At 35.6% G+C, this 18,607-nt stretch overlaps 1 protein-coding gene across 3 annotated transcripts in view; it reads left to right on the plus strand.

The window, feature by feature from the left end:
• PIK3C3 (phosphatidylinositol 3-kinase catalytic subunit type 3) overlaps positions 1-18,607 on the plus strand; it is a 146,998-nt gene that overhangs the window by 35,947 nt on the left and 92,444 nt on the right. For all 3 annotated transcript variants that reach the window (XR_004957057.1, XR_004957058.1, XM_036244741.1), the window contains exons 6-10: positions 1,094-1,189; positions 4,323-4,394; positions 7,458-7,562; positions 10,604-10,696; positions 17,483-17,668. Coding sequence is in view for 1 of the 3 variants with exons in the window: in XM_036244741.1 (XP_036100634.1) it covers positions 1,094-1,189; positions 4,323-4,394; positions 7,458-7,562; positions 10,604-10,696; positions 17,483-17,668 (552 nt within the window). In the remaining 2 variants the exon portion in view is untranslated. The remainder of the gene's footprint in view (positions 1-1,093; positions 1,190-4,322; positions 4,395-7,457; positions 7,563-10,603; positions 10,697-17,482; positions 17,669-18,607) is intronic.

Raw genomic sequence — 18,607 nt, forward strand, 5'->3', positions numbered from 1 at the left:
TTTTAGTGGTGTTTAACACCATTTATATTCAGTATGAATACTGAGCATCTTTTTCAAACTTATTCATGATAGTACATTCTCATATATTCAAATTGGAAAAAAAGTTTACTTTTTTGAATTTTTATAATAGTCACATTCCAAAAATAGTTTAATCAAAGTGCTTCACTGTTATTTTTTTTTTATTTTTCAGCGTAGGTTCCCTAGGATAGAAAATGTAACCTTGGGGCTTATTTTGCCTGGCCCTTCTCATTCTCCCACCCCACTCCTTAAAAGATAGGAGACCATTACTTACTATAATTGAGTATAATATGTTTTATAAAGCTGAACAATTTAAGTGATGTCATTAAACCTTGATATGGTTTTATACATGTAGATTTAAAACCACTTTAAAAATTGTTTTGGGTCAAGACTAATCACCTTTTTAGACTTCTCTTAATTTTCACTTCTTTATTAACATAATATTTCCTGTTTTTTGAAGGGGACAAATTTATACACAGAATTGACATTTTTTATGTTAAGGAAGAAGTAACTATTTTCCAGTATACTTAAGAAATTGATTAAAATTTATAAATGACTGCATGGCATCTCAAGACCATTTATAAATTTTTAAAACTTAGAAATTTATGTCTGTTAAGTTCAAATAGCCTCAGTCCTTCGTTACACACTTTGTTTAACTTCTGTTTTTGTCACACTTGTACTAATTGTTAGAGTAGTCATGTGGTTTAAGGGTAAACTGTTCTTTACTTAAAATTGTTAGAAGTCCAAAACATCATTATATTTGAAATTAAATAGTTCTTATGCAGTGTATATAAGACATCAATATTTTTTATGATAAAATCTAAATTACTGAATAAATAACCAGTGTCATTGAGTTTTAGGAGGGAGTTGGACAGTACAGGGTAATAGTACATAGTACATGCTATGATAGTAGTGCTATATGAAACAGTGCATTTATACTATGAAATGAAAATGTGTTACATTTTAAGTTGCACCTGATAGATACATGTATTACTGAATTGGAAATAATGATACATACTGATCCTTTATGAGAATGTTGAAGATGATTATTTTTCATAAATTTTTTTTTTTTTAGAGTGAAAAACGAAGTTCTAATTTCATGTACTTGATGGTTGAATTTCGCTGTGTCAAGTGCGATGATAAGGAATATGGTATTGTTTATTATGAAAAGGTATTTGCCTTGGAACTGTTATGGTCTCTGAAGTAGAGGGAAGAGGAAACATTAAAAAAAATTACTGTCGTTCCTGCTGACATGAATGATTTGGTTGCAGGATAGCAGCAGACAGCTGTCAGCAGCAGCTGTTTATGTATGCACAAATCACGTCATGTAGCCACAAGATTACAAAAGCCAATCATTCATGGAATGCAGTTTTGGGTTACAGAATTCCATAAATATGCAAGAGATTGAAAACTTTTTGATTAATTGTTCTGAAAATTGGCAAGTAGGATATTACAGTAATAGCTTTATTAACAATTAAAATTCATTTGAAAAATAAAATGAGGGAATCATACATTTTTAAGTGATAAGCTATTGTAAATTAAGGATTGCTTATTATCTGAAAAAAAAATATACACACACACATATATAATGTATTGGAATTTTATATGTGACCAAACATAAGTATGCTTATGAAAGACTTCACAAATCAGTATTTATTTATACAATATATGCAGAATTAAGAAAATTATGTTATCAGTAGGCTGAGTGATAATGTATACAATTCTGAATTTTCTCTGGTCTGTTCACTATGCAAAAGAAAAGTGGTGTATGTAGCTACTAGAAAATGTCTGTGCCTTAAATGCTTGTTAAAGGGTCTTTATTTAAGTATGACAGGAATAATTTTATGCATAGTTCAAAACAACATAAACCATGTACCTGCAATCATTGTAGATAATACTAAGACAAATGCTTAAATCAGTGTGAATTAAAACAGACTTTTGATACATGGCATAATAGAATAATATTTTTTCTAGCATTTAGCTAAGCTTATATGCAGTATATTTGTTCATTAGAAGTGGCACTTTTAAATCACATTATAACTTTAGTGTGTTAAGCCGTCACAAGTGATTTTAAAATATGTATATATTTATAACTATAAATTATTATTTGAAAGATGTTTTTATAATGAAGGTATAGGGTTTGTGTAGTTAATTTATGATCACTTCTGTATTTTTCAAGTTAATATTCATGTTTCCTTTGAACTTATATTTCTTCTTTTTAGTAAAATATTAGGAAACATTAACTTGTTTCAGCTTTTTACTTTAGAAATATTTCCTGAGGAAAAAGGGAGATAGAAAGATAGATTGTTTATGAATGCATTAGAAAAATGACCTTATAAAGAGAGGAAAATGTAGGTGAGTGAAATTTTGTCACCAATACATTTTAATAAAATTACATTTTACTCTTTATGCCATATGTAATTTCATTAGAAGCAGTACTCCTTGCCCGTATGGAATCTATATTGCAAAAAAAATGCTGATGGAGGTGGTAATTTACAACATTGGAGATGTGAAGGGTCTTTTGAAAGACAGTTTTGATAATAGATGAAATAATAACAGAATAGAAATTAGAAGAATTTCAAGTATTTTTCAAAAGGTTCTTGACCCCTTTCTATTGCTTCTTGAAAAATTGCCCATAAATAAATGCCTGTGTACCTATCCTGTCATATTTCCACTTAGTGTAAAGATCGCTGGGCCAGTGTATTGAATCTAATGGAAATAGACTTTCTTGTCACCTGTCTTTTGTGACAGATAGCCTTAGCGAAGATTACTTGTCACACTTGGGCTGATAAATGTGCTTTCTGGTGTTGTGACTGAGAACCAGCCTGTTAAACAACAGCGGTGGGAATTTGTGGTTTTCTCTAAGACTCAATTACTGAACTAAGTAAAGTCACAATATTCCCTGCTTTCAGTTGCCTGGTTTTGTTGCACATGTCTAAAATTGGAATTATGGTAGTGTTTGGAAATGGACAGAAAAACTTGATGCTAGGTGTACAATTGTGAGGAAATGAACTTCTATCTTAATTTGTTTAGTTTTTCTAGTATGTATGCAGTGATATTTTATTACACTAAATTGCCTTTCTTGCCTGAATTGGATCAAAATAAAAGCCGAGATTCTTAAAAAATGGTAGTATCAACAAGACAGTTTTATTTCTTTTGTTTTTTTCTTTCTTTCTCTTTTTTTTAAATCCTCACCTGAGGATATTTTTCCATTTATCTTCAGCTAGAGTAGCAGGGAGGGAGAGAAAGAGAAAGAGAGAGAAACATCAATGTGAGAGACACATCGACTGGTTGCCTCCTGTATGACCCGACCAGGGCCAGGGACCAAACCACAACCGAGATGCATGCCTTTGACTGGAATCGAACCTGCAACTCTTTGGTCTAAGGGCTTATGCTTTAACTGCTGAGCTAAACCGGCCAAGGCGACAGCTTTATTTCTTAAGAGTTGGTGGACTAATTCTCATTATTCAAGTTTGCATTGTGTGCAGTAGAAATCCCTCTGAGAAGTAATGCTGCTGAGTCTCTAGCTGTATATAAACTTGAATAACATGAACCCCACACCTAAAATTCTACTTCTTTGAATGGAACTCAATTGTTATAATTTGAAGTTACCAGCATCTAGTTAGTAGTTTTTGCAAGTGATACAACTCACCCATTGTATAATATTTTGATTAGTTCTGTGGTTTCTTATTCTGAGTTTGATATTTTGGACATATTCTTTTTCACCTGTTATTATAAACAGAGTTTTAAAAAAAGATAAAAACCATCTGCTGATTTTCAGACCTCATATCTCTAAAAACTGTATTACTGATTTTTATTGTTAGATTTCATTTTTCTCAAAATATTTCATCAGCAACAAAAGGTAAAAAAATAATGTATTGCCCTGGCCGGTTTTACTCAGTGGTTAAAGCATCACCCTACTCACCAGAGGGTCACGGGTTCAATTCCCAGTCAAGAACACGTACCTGGATTATAGGTTCGATCCCTGGCCCTGATCAGGGCATGTGCAGCAAGCAACCAATTGATGTGTCTCTCTCACATCAGGGTTTCTCTGTCTCTCCCTTCTTCCCTTCCACTTTCTAAAAATCAATGAAAAAAAAATATCCTTGGGTGAGGATTAACAACAACAACAAAAATGTATTTTTAAATGTAGTTGAAAGAAGATTCATTTTTGAAAGGAAGGAAAGATGCTCATTAAATAGAATTAAAATACATTTGAGTATACATTATCATGTATTGTTTTTTGCCATTTGGTTCAATTTTATTTATTTCTTTTTTTCAAAATTTATTACACTATAATCCAGGATGGTGATGAGTCATCTCCAATTTTAACAAGCTTTGAGATAGTGAAAGTTCCTGACCCTCAAATGTCCATGGTGAGTTATTATCAAATTTTTTGTGAAAATGCTTCAGTCCAGAGTGATTATGACAGATCGACATCATGTACTTTCTTTTTAAAAAGTATGGCTATCAGTACCTCAGTTATTTAAAAGTGATTTATAAATCCACTTCAGCTATCTGGAATCAAGTTCAGGTGGGATTTTACAAGAAATATTAACATGTAAAAATAAGGTCAGTGTAGTGTTGGGCGCCATTTTGTGGATTCTTGAAAGAGCCAGGGCATGTAGCGAGGACTTGGAAGAACAGGTGCAGGCCCACCATGGGGATACCTCATGTTTGGTTTCACCCCACCACAATAAAGCAGTTATTGCAATAAAGCAAGTCACACGAATTCTCTGGTTTCCCAGTCTCTGCTGGCTTTAAACTGTATTCTGCAGCTTCTTCACCTCCCTCAGCCTTCGTAGAATTGAAGAGAACTCGGGCCACACTCTGGGTTAGACTTTGGTTTAAGGGCATGTTGTAACTGGTATGATCTTCCATCTAGACCACTGACACTCTACATATCAGCAGGAGAGCTATTTTCACCATTTGTGGGTTCACCATAGTAGCCCTTTTAATATTTTTGAAGAACTTTCTCTTTGCTTCACAACTTAGCTAATTGGTACAAGAGGCCTAACTTTTGGCCTATTTCAGCTTTTGACATGCCTTCCTCACTAAGCTTAATAATTTCTAGCTTTTGATTAAAATTGAGAGATGTGTGAATCTTCTTTTCATTTGAACACTTAGAGGCCATTGTAGGGTTATTAATTGACCTAATTTCAATATTGTTGTGTCTCAGGCCTGAAGAGAAGGAGAGAGATGGGGAATGCTGGTCCGTGGAACAGTCAGAACACTTACATTATTTATCAATTAAGTTTGCTGTCCTGTGAAGTGGGTTTGAGGCACCCCAAAACAATTATAATAGTAGCATCAAAGATCACTGATTCTGGACCACTATAACAAATATAATAGTAATGAAAAAGTGTGAAATATTGCGAGAATTACTAAAATGTAACAGAGATACAGAGTGGGCAAATGCTATTGGAAAATGGTGCCTAGAGATTTGTTTTACTCAGAGTTGCTACAAACCTTCAATTTGTAAAACAAAATAAAAAACAAACAGTAAATGAAAAACAAACCCTGCAATATCTGAAGTTCAATAAAGTGAAGCGCAATAAAACAAAGTATGCTTGTGTTTGAAAGATTGTCATCATTCTGAAGGGGAATCGGTTTATACCAGGATGTGAAAGGATCGATGGATGAAAATTTTAGGTTGCAACATAAGGCAGATCATTGTAGCTACTAGAACTCTTCAGTTTGAATCATGATGTCTTGGATCACCTGGAGGTGACTCCCTGTTGAACTTTTGAGAGAGTTCTTTCGGATGCAAAGAGCAGTAAGAATTCCTGTTTTGCAGCAGAACTTTACTTCGATGACTTTGGATATAGAAAGTTCCAGGCAAAAAATCCTTTTGACACATAATAGATATCATAATGTTTATGCTTATAACTCATTTACATCACTCTGAACCATTTGTAATTAGATTAGTTACCTTTCTAATCAGACCAGGTTTGATTTAAAGTAGCCACATGATGACTGAGGTAAATACAGGTCATTGAAGCAGGAAGTAATGACTAAAGACCTAACATCAGAGGAAGAGAAGGGGGTAAACGGTACAAAAGATTAGAAAATGAAGGTCACTTGGGAATCTTTTAGAAACAAACACCCTAATACCTTCACAGAGCCTATGCGTAGCATAATAAAATTGAGTCAATATGTCTAAATTTGACAAACTGAATATTCACTATAAAATCGAAGTATATTTTACATTCTGGATTTTGAAACACATAAATAGATGTACTTTGTGGTTACCTTCAAAATGACCAAGACTCAACATATTTTGTCATATTGGGATCACAGGTGTTAACTTTTGTATCTCCTACCAAAATGTCAGGTAAATCTGTAGAGCTACTATAATTACAAGTGCGATATTAGCACATGTACATGTACAGATGGACTGGTAGAACCAAATAAAAAGCCCAGAAATAGATCCAAGTAAATATGGAAATTAGCATATGATAAAAGTGGCATGTCATCCCTGAAGTATAGTGCTGGGGAACTGATTAGACATTTGGAAAAGATAAAATTAAATTAGATCCATACTTCATACCATTCATAAGGAAAAACTCCTAATGAATCAGGGACTTAAATGTTAAAAAATTAAATTTTACCTGTACTTTACTCTCAGCACAGGGAAAAACTTCCAAATGGTGAGTCAAAATCCAGAGGCTGGAAAAGAAATGATTGATAAATTTGACTATATTAAAAATATTGACTGCATGGCAAAAACACCAAAACAAAGTCAAACGACAATTAATAAATTGGGAGAAATTGTCTGTGACCTACATAGCAAAGGGCCAAATACCTAATATATAAGAACTCTTAAATTCTGAAAAACAAAGGACCAAAAGCCAATTGAAAATTAGGAAAAGACACGAACAGACAATTCACACATGCAAAAATAAAAAGTCTCTTAAGCAAAGACAGTATGTTTAAAACATTTTGACTATAGGTAAAATAGTCAACACCAAATATGTATATTTAATTATTATGTTATTGTCTCTGCCCTCAAGTTACTATTAGAAGTTAAACTGCTAAGATGATAGTACTACAATGTATCACAAGGTATTAGTAGCTCCTAGAAAGGAGCAATACTTTAGTGTGGGTTATCAGGGAAGATCTTAGAGAGAAGGTGGCATTTGAGTGGAGAGAGGATATAAAAACCTTGAATGCCTGGAAGATGAGGGGTAGATGTTTTAAGAAGCTGGACCGGTAGGTGCATGTTACGGCACTAGTGAAGCATAAAGCTTAGTTTCTTTATCTCAGAATGGTGATGTGTTTTAAAAACATGTAGGAGATTCAAGTTGTAACTAAAATAAGATATTAAGTATTAGAAAATGGTCTTAATTAGCTATTTACTTTTCTATTTCTAACTGATTATTGAAACTTTCTTTTGGTGAAGTTTGCATTGTTGAATAATATTTTAAAATAATTAATAGGAGAACTTGGTTGAGAGCAAACACCACAAGCTTGCCCGGAGTTTAAGAAGTGGACCTTCTGACCATGATCTCAAACCTAATGCTGCCACAAGAGATCAATTAAACGTAAGAATTTATAAAATATTAATTTAAAAATAATTAAGTGGGTATTTTGGTTACAATGGATGTGATACTACTTCACTTAAACGCAATTGAGATATTTTTGTGTTTTTTTGTGAGATATTTTTCCCCCCAGGATAATGAACCCAAAGTAACTGCAAAAGTTTTAAATTTCCGTAGTTGTATTATTATTTTGGGGCTTTTAGTAAATGTATTCATTCTGGAGACAGAGCTACAAATAGTGTATACTTTCACAACATAGTGCTCTTAGATACTGGTCCTAAGGTGGGTTGCCTGAGAAGAGGCCTTGGTTTGCAGACATGCATCATTGTGCATATCGACATGATGAGAGAAACATGTATTGTTGGGATTTTTCCTGTTTGAGGGGGGAGGCTTTAGTTATTTTCATTTGTTTCATTTTTGGTTGTATTAAATTAACTCTGTAGTTACATACTTATATGGAGGATGACTTTTTCATCTCTCTCTTTCTCCCCTTTTCACCCTAATAATATCCTTTTTGGACAGATAAGAACAGTAAATTTATGTCTTACATTCCCCTTGCTTCCTTAGTAGTTCCATAATAGAAATATTTAAATAAATGAAAATTTTTAAAAGAAATGGAAATATATGGGAAGAATATATTTGACAAAAGTAGTTTTTCTTTTCTTTTTTTTAATTTTTTTTGTTGTTGTTACAGATTTTTCTTCTTTTTTACCCCATTGGCAACCCCCTCCCCACCCCACCCCCGCCCCATCCCTGGCTTAGTTGTCCATGTCCATTGGTCATGCATTCATGCATATAAGTTCTGTGGTTTATCTCTTTCCACCCCCCACCCTCACCCCCTCTTCTGAGGGATGTCAGTCTGTGCCCTACTTTCTGGGTCTACCGTATTCCACAGACTGTTATGTTCATTATATTCCATATATAAGTGAGATCATGTGGTATTTGTCTTTTTCTGCTTGACTTATTTCACTTGGGATAATACTTTCCAGGTCCCTCCATGTCGTCTCAAAGGATAAGAGATCTTTCTTTCTTCTCCATTGTGTATATGTACCACGGCTTTTTTATCCATTCGTCTACTGATGGACACTTGGGCTGTTTCCAGATCTTAGCTATTGTAAATAGTGCTGCTATGAACATGGGGGTACATATATTCTTTCTGATTGGTGTTTCAGGCTTCTTAGGGTATATTCCTAGAAGCGGGATCACTGGGTCAAATGGAAGTTCAATTTTTAATTTTTTGAGGTAACACCATATTGTTTTCCATAGTGGCTGCACCAGTCTACATTCCCACCAGCAGTGTATTAGAGTCCCCTTTTCTCCACACCCTTGCCAAGACTTTTTGTTTGATGATTTGTTGATGGTGGTCATTCTGACAGGCGTGAGGTGATACCTCATTGTTGTTTTAATTTGCATCTCTCTGATGATTAGTGATGTTGAACATTTCTTCATATGTCTCTTGGCCATTTGTATGTCCTGTTTGGAGAGGTGTCTATTCAGCTCCTCTGCCCATTTTTTAATTGGGTTCTTTGTCTTCCTTTTGTGGAGTTGTATGAGCACTCTCTCTCTATATATATAGGAAATTAACCCCTTATCTGATACATCATTGGCAATGATGTTCTCCTGTACAGTGTGTTGCCTTTCCATTTTGATAATTGTTTCTTTTGCTGTGCAGAAGTTTTTTAGTTTGATGTAGTCCCATGTGTTCATTTTTTCCTTTGTTTCTGTTGCCTTAGGTGATGTATCAGTGAAAATTCTGTTCCGTATGATGTCCGAAATTTTGTTGCCTACATTTTCTTCTAGAATTTTTATGGATTCACGGGTCACATTTAAGTCTTTAATCCATTTTGATTTTATTTTTGTGTATGGTGTAAGTTGATGGTCTAGTTTCATTTTTTTGCATGTAGCTGTCCAATTTTCCCAACACCATTTATTAAATTGGCTGTCTTTACTCCACTGTATGCTCTTGCCTCCTTTGTCAAATGTTAATTGAGAGTATTGCCTTGGGTCCATTTCTGGGTTTTTAGTTCTGTCCCACTGGTCTATATGCCTGTTCTTGTGCCAATCACAGGTTGTTTTGATTACAGTCACTTTGTAGTATAACCTGATATCTGGTATTGTGATCCCTCCTACTTTGTCCTTTTTCAAAATTGCTGTGGCTATTTGGGGATGTTTTTGGTTCCATATGAGCTTTTGAAGTATTTGTTCTAGTTCTGTGAAATATTTCGTTGGTATTTTGATGGGGATTGCATTGAATCTATAGACTGCTTTGGGTAGTGTGGACATTTTAATGATGCTAATTTTTCCGATCCATGAACAGGGTATGTGCTTCCACTTTTTTTTATATCTTCCTCTATTTCTTTTTTCAATGTCCTGTAGTTTTCTGCAAATAGGTCCTTTACTTCTTTGGTTAAGATTATTCCTAGGTATCTTAATTTTTTTGGCATGATGGTAAATGGGATTGTTTTTTCAGTTTCTCTTTTTGTGAGTTCATCATTGGTGTACAAGAATGCCGTCGATTTCTTGACGTTAATTTTGTATCCTGCTACTTTTCCAAATTCATTTATTAAGTCTAGTAGATTTTTGATGGAGTCGTTAGGGTTTTCTATGTATAATATCATGTCATCTGCAAATAATGACAGTTTCACTTCCTCCTTTCCAGTTTGGATCCCTTTTACTTTTTTCTTCATGTCTGATTGCTGTGGCTAAGACTTTTAGTACTATGTTAAATAAGAGTGGTGAGAGTGGACATCCCTGTCTTGTTCCTGTTCTTCATTTTGAAATCTATTTTATCAGATATGAGTATTGCTACCCCAGCTTTTTTTTGCTTTCCATTTGCTTGGAAAATTTTTTTCCATCCCTTCAATTTCAACCTTTGTGAGTCTTTTGTTGTGAGGTGGGTCTCTTGTAAACAACATATAGATGAGTCATGCTTTCTTATCCAATCAGCTACTCTGTGTCTTTTTATGGGAGCATTCAATCCATTTAAATTTAAGGTGATTATTAATATGTACTTATTTATTGTCTTTTTGTTGTTGTTGTTGTAGATTATTGTGAGTTATCCACCAACTAAGCAACTCACATATGAAGAACAAGATCTTGTTTGGAAGTTTAGATATTATCTTACTAACCAAGAAAAAGTAAGTTTCTTGAACGTTTTCATATATTAAATGTATCTACAAAGTATGTTGCTAGTGCACAAGAGTAGGCAAAATGCCTTGGAAATATAGAGGTCTTGTCATGTTTTTATAATGTTTATAGAATAATATGTATATATGATACTTCATTTTTTAAAAAAACTACAGAGGTATACACACAAAGACACATACCTGCTTTGTTGATAGGTAAACAGTGACTCTATGGGGTAGTTAATAGAGACGTGGGGTTAGTTTCTGGCACTACAACTTATTATTACCAGGTCCGGTAAGGTGAGGCAAATTGCTTTGTAAAACCCTCCTTCACAGGTGAGAAAATACAGGTGAATAACCTGCCTGATTACCTGGTGTATAGTAGGTACAGAGTAAATGTTGTGATACGTTTCTTTCTTCTCACTTCTTTGATCCTAGATTTACTATCACAGTATCTACATTATTAAAGGAACTATAGAATTCTGAAGAAAGTATGGGTAGAGAGAAACGTAATTTAAAATGTGTAAATTGAGTTGTTAGAGTGACAGCCAGCTTGGAGTGCAGGATAGAGGCTAGGTCAGAACTAGACATTTGCTTTCCATAGTGAAACCAAGAAGTAGATAAAGTCTCTAGAGAGACAGAATTATGATGAAGTAGTCACCCTAGACTTGAGTCTGTGGCTTGGTTTTGAGTCTTAGTATTGCTACTAAGAAGCTTTTACTGCAGGCAGATTACTTTACCTGTGTAAGCTTTAATTTCCTCATATATACTATGAGTTGATTAAATGATAGTGAACTTTAAGTCTCTTCTTATTCTTAAAATAGACTGTAAATTCTTAGAACATTGGTTCAAGGACTCTTAAAATAGGATAATAATATCCAGTACCTATTAAACAGCCATTTATGTCAGGGATCTTTTATATCCCACAACAACCCCACAATTTAGTGTTTTTGCTACTGTTCTACAGATGAGGAAGATTGAGTCTTAGATGAAGGAACCTATGCAGAATCACAATGCTTATCAACGCTTCTCCTAGATATGCTCACATCTATGGGTTAGACTAGAATTAGTCAGTGACGACAAAAAAAGAGGACTGTAGAAGAAATATTTGCAGCATCATGCGTATGCCTTAGCAGAAATTATGAAATGCATTTGGGGCAAAACAGAGAAGCAAAGGAAAATTAATGTCTGTTAGAAGGCTCTTCTGTAATTATGTGAGAATGAATAAATATATTTTACAATCTCATGAGATGGTCTTTAGTTGCTTTAACTTGCCTTTCTGAAACAATTATATTTTCTTCATTTCAAAAATAAAGATAAAAATACAGTTGCAGCTCATCCTAACTCTTCAGCTTTTAATCTTTATCTTTATTGAGGCCTTTGGAAATTCTTTGTAGTTGGATCATCTTCGTTCTCTTTATATCCATAACAAGAACGAGAGAAGAATTTTAAATTCACTGTAGCTTTGAGTGTTGTTCTCTTCATCACAAAAAAAGGAAATATTCATCGGTAGAATCACAGGTTTGTGATTTTGTGTTTTATATAAAAAAATGAGTTAGGATGTGATACTCTGTTAAATGAAGAATAACGTTGGTCACAGAAATTGTATTTTGAATGCAGCACAGTCTTGTCTAAAATACACAGCAATATATTGAATTAAACTGTTAGAATGTAGAGGCTCAAGGAGCATAGAATAGATTTACAGAGCAGAACTGCCTTAGATAGAAGGGCTTGCAAGAAAAATGGTTTGTTTAAAAAGTAGTCACTTCCCACTGAAATTCGATTACTTCTAGATATGTGCAAAGGAAATAAAATGCTCAAGTGATATAAAGTGTGTGACAAGTTTCATTTAACTAGTTGATTTCAAGTTCTCGCAAAGTGGGTGATGAAACTTCCATTCTCAGGACACATTATAGGATTCTTACGATCACTGGGGTCGAGTGGACGATTTTTTAATGTTTGCAAAGCACTTTTCAATATATTTGGCCTTGAAGTGACCAGAGAGCTTATTCACACAGCCACATTTGTATCTTTGTAATAATTTAAAATGGGTTTTGTAGAAAACAAATACTCTTGCGCCCTTGTCCCTTAATCTATTTACACGAAGAATGTCGATTTCCTAGGAACAGTGCTTTAGGTTATTTGGCACTTGGGGCCCTGAGGCTAAAAAGATTTTCTGGAGAGAAAGCAGTGCTTAGAAAACAAATTGGTGGAAGTTTGGTTCTTACAAAGTTATACTTCCTTATTTTTTAATTAAATTTCATCCTTCTACCTATTTTTCTCTACAGGGCTTGCTGGTACACCCAGGCTTCAGTTCTTTGAATGAAAACCCTCTAGCTTAGACTTGATGTTGTACCTAGAAAGTGCACAGTAATAACTTTTTCCAACAAAACCAGTTACATTTATGAAGTATTTTAAGATTTGTGGTCCATAGCATTTAAGAAGTGACTCATTTTTATGGAACCCCAAATGTGAATATTGTAACTTTTTGAAACTAGCTTTTACCATGGTAAACGAATGACCTTTCTTCTTATAAAACTGTTAATTAAAAATAACTATTATGTTACTTATGTTACTTAACTATTATGTTTACTTAATGCCTTCCCATTATGTTTGGGAGGAAAAGGCAGTAAGAAGAGTCACCTATGGGGAAGGTATTAGTGATACACTGAATGTTCTGAAGAGGCTGCTTCAGAATTAGCTACTGAGACAGTGACAGCTGCACTGTCAGGACACAGAGCATGTGTTTCGTCCTGACAGAAGGTTGGTGGCAAACCATAGTGGGAGTGAATTCAGTTCAACAAACATTCGTTATCAACTCTTTACCTAGTTGTTATTGGAAACTATGGGCTTAAGATATCATTTCTCTGTCTTCATATAAACTAAAACTATTTTAAGTAAAGGATATTTATGTACAGTCAAAATGCAAAAGCACAGGATAGTAATTGATTGAGGGTTACTCTCAGTAAGCATTTAGGGAATTACTATAAAATTGTGGAGTAGAACAGGTCAGTCAGTGTTTGTGATATGAAGGAGTTTTCACAGAGCAAAGACTGGTCTTCCAGTTTGAGTAAGGTTTCGAGGTGGTTTTTTTTTTTGTTTTTTTTTTACGTGGTGATCATTTTTCGTGGGGAAGAAAAGCATGAGTAAGGCAAAGGGTTAGGTTAAGAGACAGAAAGTCTCTGAGCCATCCATGAATGGTAATGAAATAGAAAAGGTGGAGTCGGCTTGTGATGAGCCTCCGATTCTGTGACTGGGAGTTGGATTTCACTGGCAATGGGAAACCACTAAAGCAATGGAATGCGTCTTAACAAGTGATGTTTTAAGGCAGGCAAACCAGGACAGACTGGAGCAGAGCTGAGAATGAAAGAAAGTGACATAATTAGAAGACTCAGCGTACTGATTTTGAGAGCTAAGTTGGAAGGCAAGGGAAGGAGAGGAGAATGTGCACAGTGGCTTGGAGACATCTCCCAGGCCTCAGGCCTGAGTGCCTGAAATAAGGAAATAGGGCAAGAGGAAGGAGCAAGGTGAGGATATGATTTCATTTTTGAATTGAAATAATACAAACAACTGTGATATTGCAGTATAATTGGTATTTGGTTCCTGGCACAGTTTCTAAAACCCTAGGAATTGCTTGAGTAGTAGGGATGAAGAGGAACATTTTTTGTTGTTTGTAATAAGCTCCTTTCAACCACCCCTGAATTTATGCTAATGAGGTGGCTCTTGGAGGACAGGGCTGATTGCCAGCGGAACCAGCCTTATGATTAGAGGGCTGGAACTTTCAGCCCCACCCCCTGGTCAGTGGCCAGTGATTTAATAAATTGTACCTATGTAATGGAACCTTCATAAAAACCAGTAGTGGTGGGGTTCATAGAGCTTCTGGGTCGGTGAACACATCCATGTGACAGGAGGGTGGCCCCTCAGACTGTCTGGGGACAGAAGTTCTGTGCTTTGGACTCCTCCAGAGCTTCCCAGTACACCTCTCCATCTGGTTGTTCATTTGTGTCCTTTACAGTTTACCACTTCTGAGTTCTGTGAGCCATTCAGCAAATTATCGAACCGGAGGAAGGTGTTGTGAGAAACCCTGGATTTGTAGCCAAGTCAGACAGAAGTCTGGGCAACCTAGGGACCCAGAATTGTCATCTGAAATGGGAAGTAATCTTGTAAGACTGGCCGCTTAAGTCTTGGAATCTCCACTGACTCCAGGTGGTTAGTGTCAGCATTAAATGAAATTGTAGGACACCAAGTTGGTGTCCTCAGAGAATTAGGGGGTTGGATGGTGTAGAAGACTCGTGTTTGGTATACGTATCTTGAGTAGAGGAATAGGTTTTTCTTTAGCAACAAAGTAGAACTTTTCAGTAACTGAGCTGGTAGAAGTTAAAATTAGAAATATGTATGATAAAATTATTTTCAACTCTAAAGTGATTGTGCTTATGTAAGAATAGGAGGTACCAGTGAGGTGACTCTGAGATCAAAGGGAGGTTAACAAAAATGTTCATTGCTGTTATTATAAAACATGGTAATATGTTGGTAAAGTTAACATTTGATGTTGGATTCAACATCAGAAATAGAATCACAGTAATATTGGATAATAAAATAATTAACATTTATCAAGTGTTTATTATGTTCAAGGTACTGTCCTAAACATTTGTATTCAATAACTTAATTTTCACCACAACCTAATGAAATTGGTTATTTAAAAGTTAAATAATATGCTCCAAATGACTCAGTTAATAATTGATGGAGCCGGGAGTTAGAATTTGACACCTAACACACTGGCTCTGAAGCCTGTATGTGTACTCCAGTGAAGCCTAGCGATAACATTCCGTTTGACTCCTGGACCTTTACATAGATCAAAACAGCATCTTTAAAAGATTTAAGATGAATCATCGTCATTAATATTATTGTCTTCAGTTTCTTATACTGTTTGTCTTTATCATTCCTCTCTTCTTTGTTTCGTATTCATTCTACTACCTCCCCTCCTTGTTTACTTTTGTAACATTTAACGTTATAAGGTTGTGGAAATCTTTGTCCAGTGCCTTAAGTGTCTTGGCAGTGGTGTACGCTATAAATCTTAATAATGAGTTTATAAATCTGAGAATCTGGAAGTTAGTTTGTCTCGGTCATTGAACTGAGTATATCAGCATGCTGCACAATTTGCTTAAAATAAGCACATAGCCACACTTTTCTATCAAGGCTGTGGATGTGCTATGAAATGGAAAACCTTTCACTGTAGTTATTTAAGAAATATTGCTTTGTTTCCACATTCAACTTAGAAATACATTTTAGAAGTGAAAAATAATTGCATGGACTGTTACTAGGGCAGTATGTGCTCTTATTTGTAGAGGAAACACTGTACTAAACAATGTCCAGGTGGTTTGGAAGACATGGATAGCTATCCTTGGGGAATGCAGACTCCAGTTTTAGAGATAAGAATGCCCTCAAAAGCATTTGGCAGTTGGAAGAGCATAATTTAAATGAAGGTAATGAGATTAAGGCAGCTACTAAAGGAAGAGCTGAAAGTTACCGAAAACTTCCTGGAAAAATTGAGTTTTTTACAAGTACCTTTCTTTAGAGAGCATTTATTATGTTTTTTTTATTTTTATTTTTTTAATCCTCACCTGAAGACTTTTTTTTTTTCCATTTTTTGTTCAGATAGTGTTGGAGGGAGAGAGAGGAAGAGAGAGAGAGAAACATCGATGTGAAAGGGACACATCGAGTGGCTGCCACCCGCGTGACCCAACCAGGGCTGGGGACAAACTGGTGCCCTTAGCGGGAACCGAACCCGGGTCTCTCTGGACCACAGCCTGATGGAGAGCATTTATTATGTATGCAGTCCTGAGTGACATGCTCCAAGGTAGTTTACTTACCTGCCAGTCTGGTGAAAACTTCAGTATGCTATCTATCTAAAGAAGTGAGCTTCCAGGAAGATGCTATAGTTAGCTGAGTCAGTGTATTTGCTACTGTTCTGTGTTTATCTATGTTTATGCTTGTTTTTGTGGAGTTTTTGTTTGATTGTTTCTGTGAAGAGAGATATAACATAATCAATTTATTTAAGTATCTAGAAAACCCAGTGACTCTGGAGGATTGTTCAAGACCGGGATTAGTGGTGTGGAGTCGACCCTTTGGCTTCAGACTTTCACTTATTGGCTATTTTTTTTTAAGTCACTAGCAGATGTTGTAAAATGAAGGTCATCTCAAAGGCATCTGAGAGTGCATGAGACATGTCTCATCTATGTCTTGAGGCCCACAGTATTTTAAAATAACAAAAACATTTTAAAATAACAAAAGCATAGTGAAGAAAAGCCAAAGAAAATTTTAAAAATTCATAGTGCTCTGAAAGAATTTTGATCTGTAAAGTGATAAGCAACGTGCTTTTTTATTTTTCTGCCCTGCATTGTTTTCTTAGGATGGAATGTGGAACTTTGTTTAGTGTAAGGCAGTGGTTCTCAACCTTCCTAGTGCCACGACCCTTTAATACAGTTCCTCCTGTAGTGGTGACCCCCAACCATAAAATTATTTTTGTTGCTACTTCATAACTATAATTTTGCTACTGTTATGAATCACCATCGGAAATAAGTGTTTTCTGATGGTCTTAGGCGACCCCTGTGAAAGGGTTTTTCCACCCGCAGAGGGGTCACGACCCACAGGTTGAGAACCACTGGTGTAAGGCGTCTGTCATTGACTCTGCATCTCTTCCATCAGGACTGCGTGGAACTCTGCCCAGTCACCCTTGACTTTCCCTACCCCCAGGTAATAGGCTGTTGTTTCTAATTTTAAAATCTTTTTTTATTTTAGGCTTTGACAAAGTTCTTGAAATGTGTTAATTGGGATCTACCTCAGGAGGCCAAGCAGGCATTGGAACTGCTGGGGAAATGGAAGCCAATGGATGTAGAAGATTCCTTGGAGCTGTTGTCCTCCCATTACACCAACCCAACAGTGAGGCGCTATGCTGTGGCCCGGCTGCGGCAGGCAGATGATGAGGTACCTTCTTATTCGTTATTCCTCTTTGGGTACGTTTTAAACAAGAGCCTGATTATAGACTCTGTGTGTGTGCATGTGTGTTTGCGTGTGCGTGTGTGTGTGTGTATAAGAGAAGGAGGGGGGAGATTTTTTCAGAAGAGAAGAGGATATACTAGGTGTGTTTTCAGAAGTAAAATTAAAATGTTCCCCCAGGGACTCCTCTGTGAAATGAAAATTTACTTTCTGATCTGTTTCGCGATAGGACAATTTCTCCCAGGACATTTACCTGGCAGCAGAGCTTGCATCGCTCTGTCTAGAAAAAGGAATTCTAATGAGAAATGGTTTAGTGCAGCACCAGCTGGGAATAATTCAGATCTCCTCTATTAGTCAGTATACAACAAGCCACATTTAATTGTAGCCTTGAAAAGCCCTTGAGGCCTTTAAAACAGAGAGATGCATGGTCATCTTATTCTCCTTCAAACTCCTTTAAACTTTCAGTTGTTGACAATTATGTGTGTTTGTAGATTTTCTGAAGGTGGTTTTGAACCCTCTGGAAAGCAAAGACCACAAAATTTATGCTGGATATATTTTTTAATTTAATCCCCACCCAAGGATATTTCTCCATTGATTTTCAGATAGAAAGGGAGGGAAGGACAGAGAAAGAGAGAGAGAGAGAGGGAGAAACATCCATGTGTGAAAGACACATCCATTGGTTGCGTCCCACATGACCTGACCAGCTGAGTTATGTGCCCTTGACTGGAATTGATCCTGTGACTCTTTGGTCCACAGGCCAATAACTGCTGAGCCAAACCTGCCAGGGCTATGCTAGATATTTTTATACCTCTAAGGCCACTAGGGGAGGAGGAACACTGTGTTGACGCAAAATATTGCTGGATTTTGAATTTTTGTAATTCCTAATGAGATAGACTTATCCAGCAATATTTTTTACTTATGAATTTT

The sequence above is a fragment of the Molossus molossus genome, unplaced genomic scaffold, assembly GCF_014108415.1.
Source record: "Molossus molossus isolate mMolMol1 unplaced genomic scaffold, mMolMol1.p scaffold_m16_p_6, whole genome shotgun sequence".
NCBI classification, from domain to species: Eukaryota; Metazoa; Chordata; class Mammalia; order Chiroptera; family Molossidae; genus Molossus; species Molossus molossus.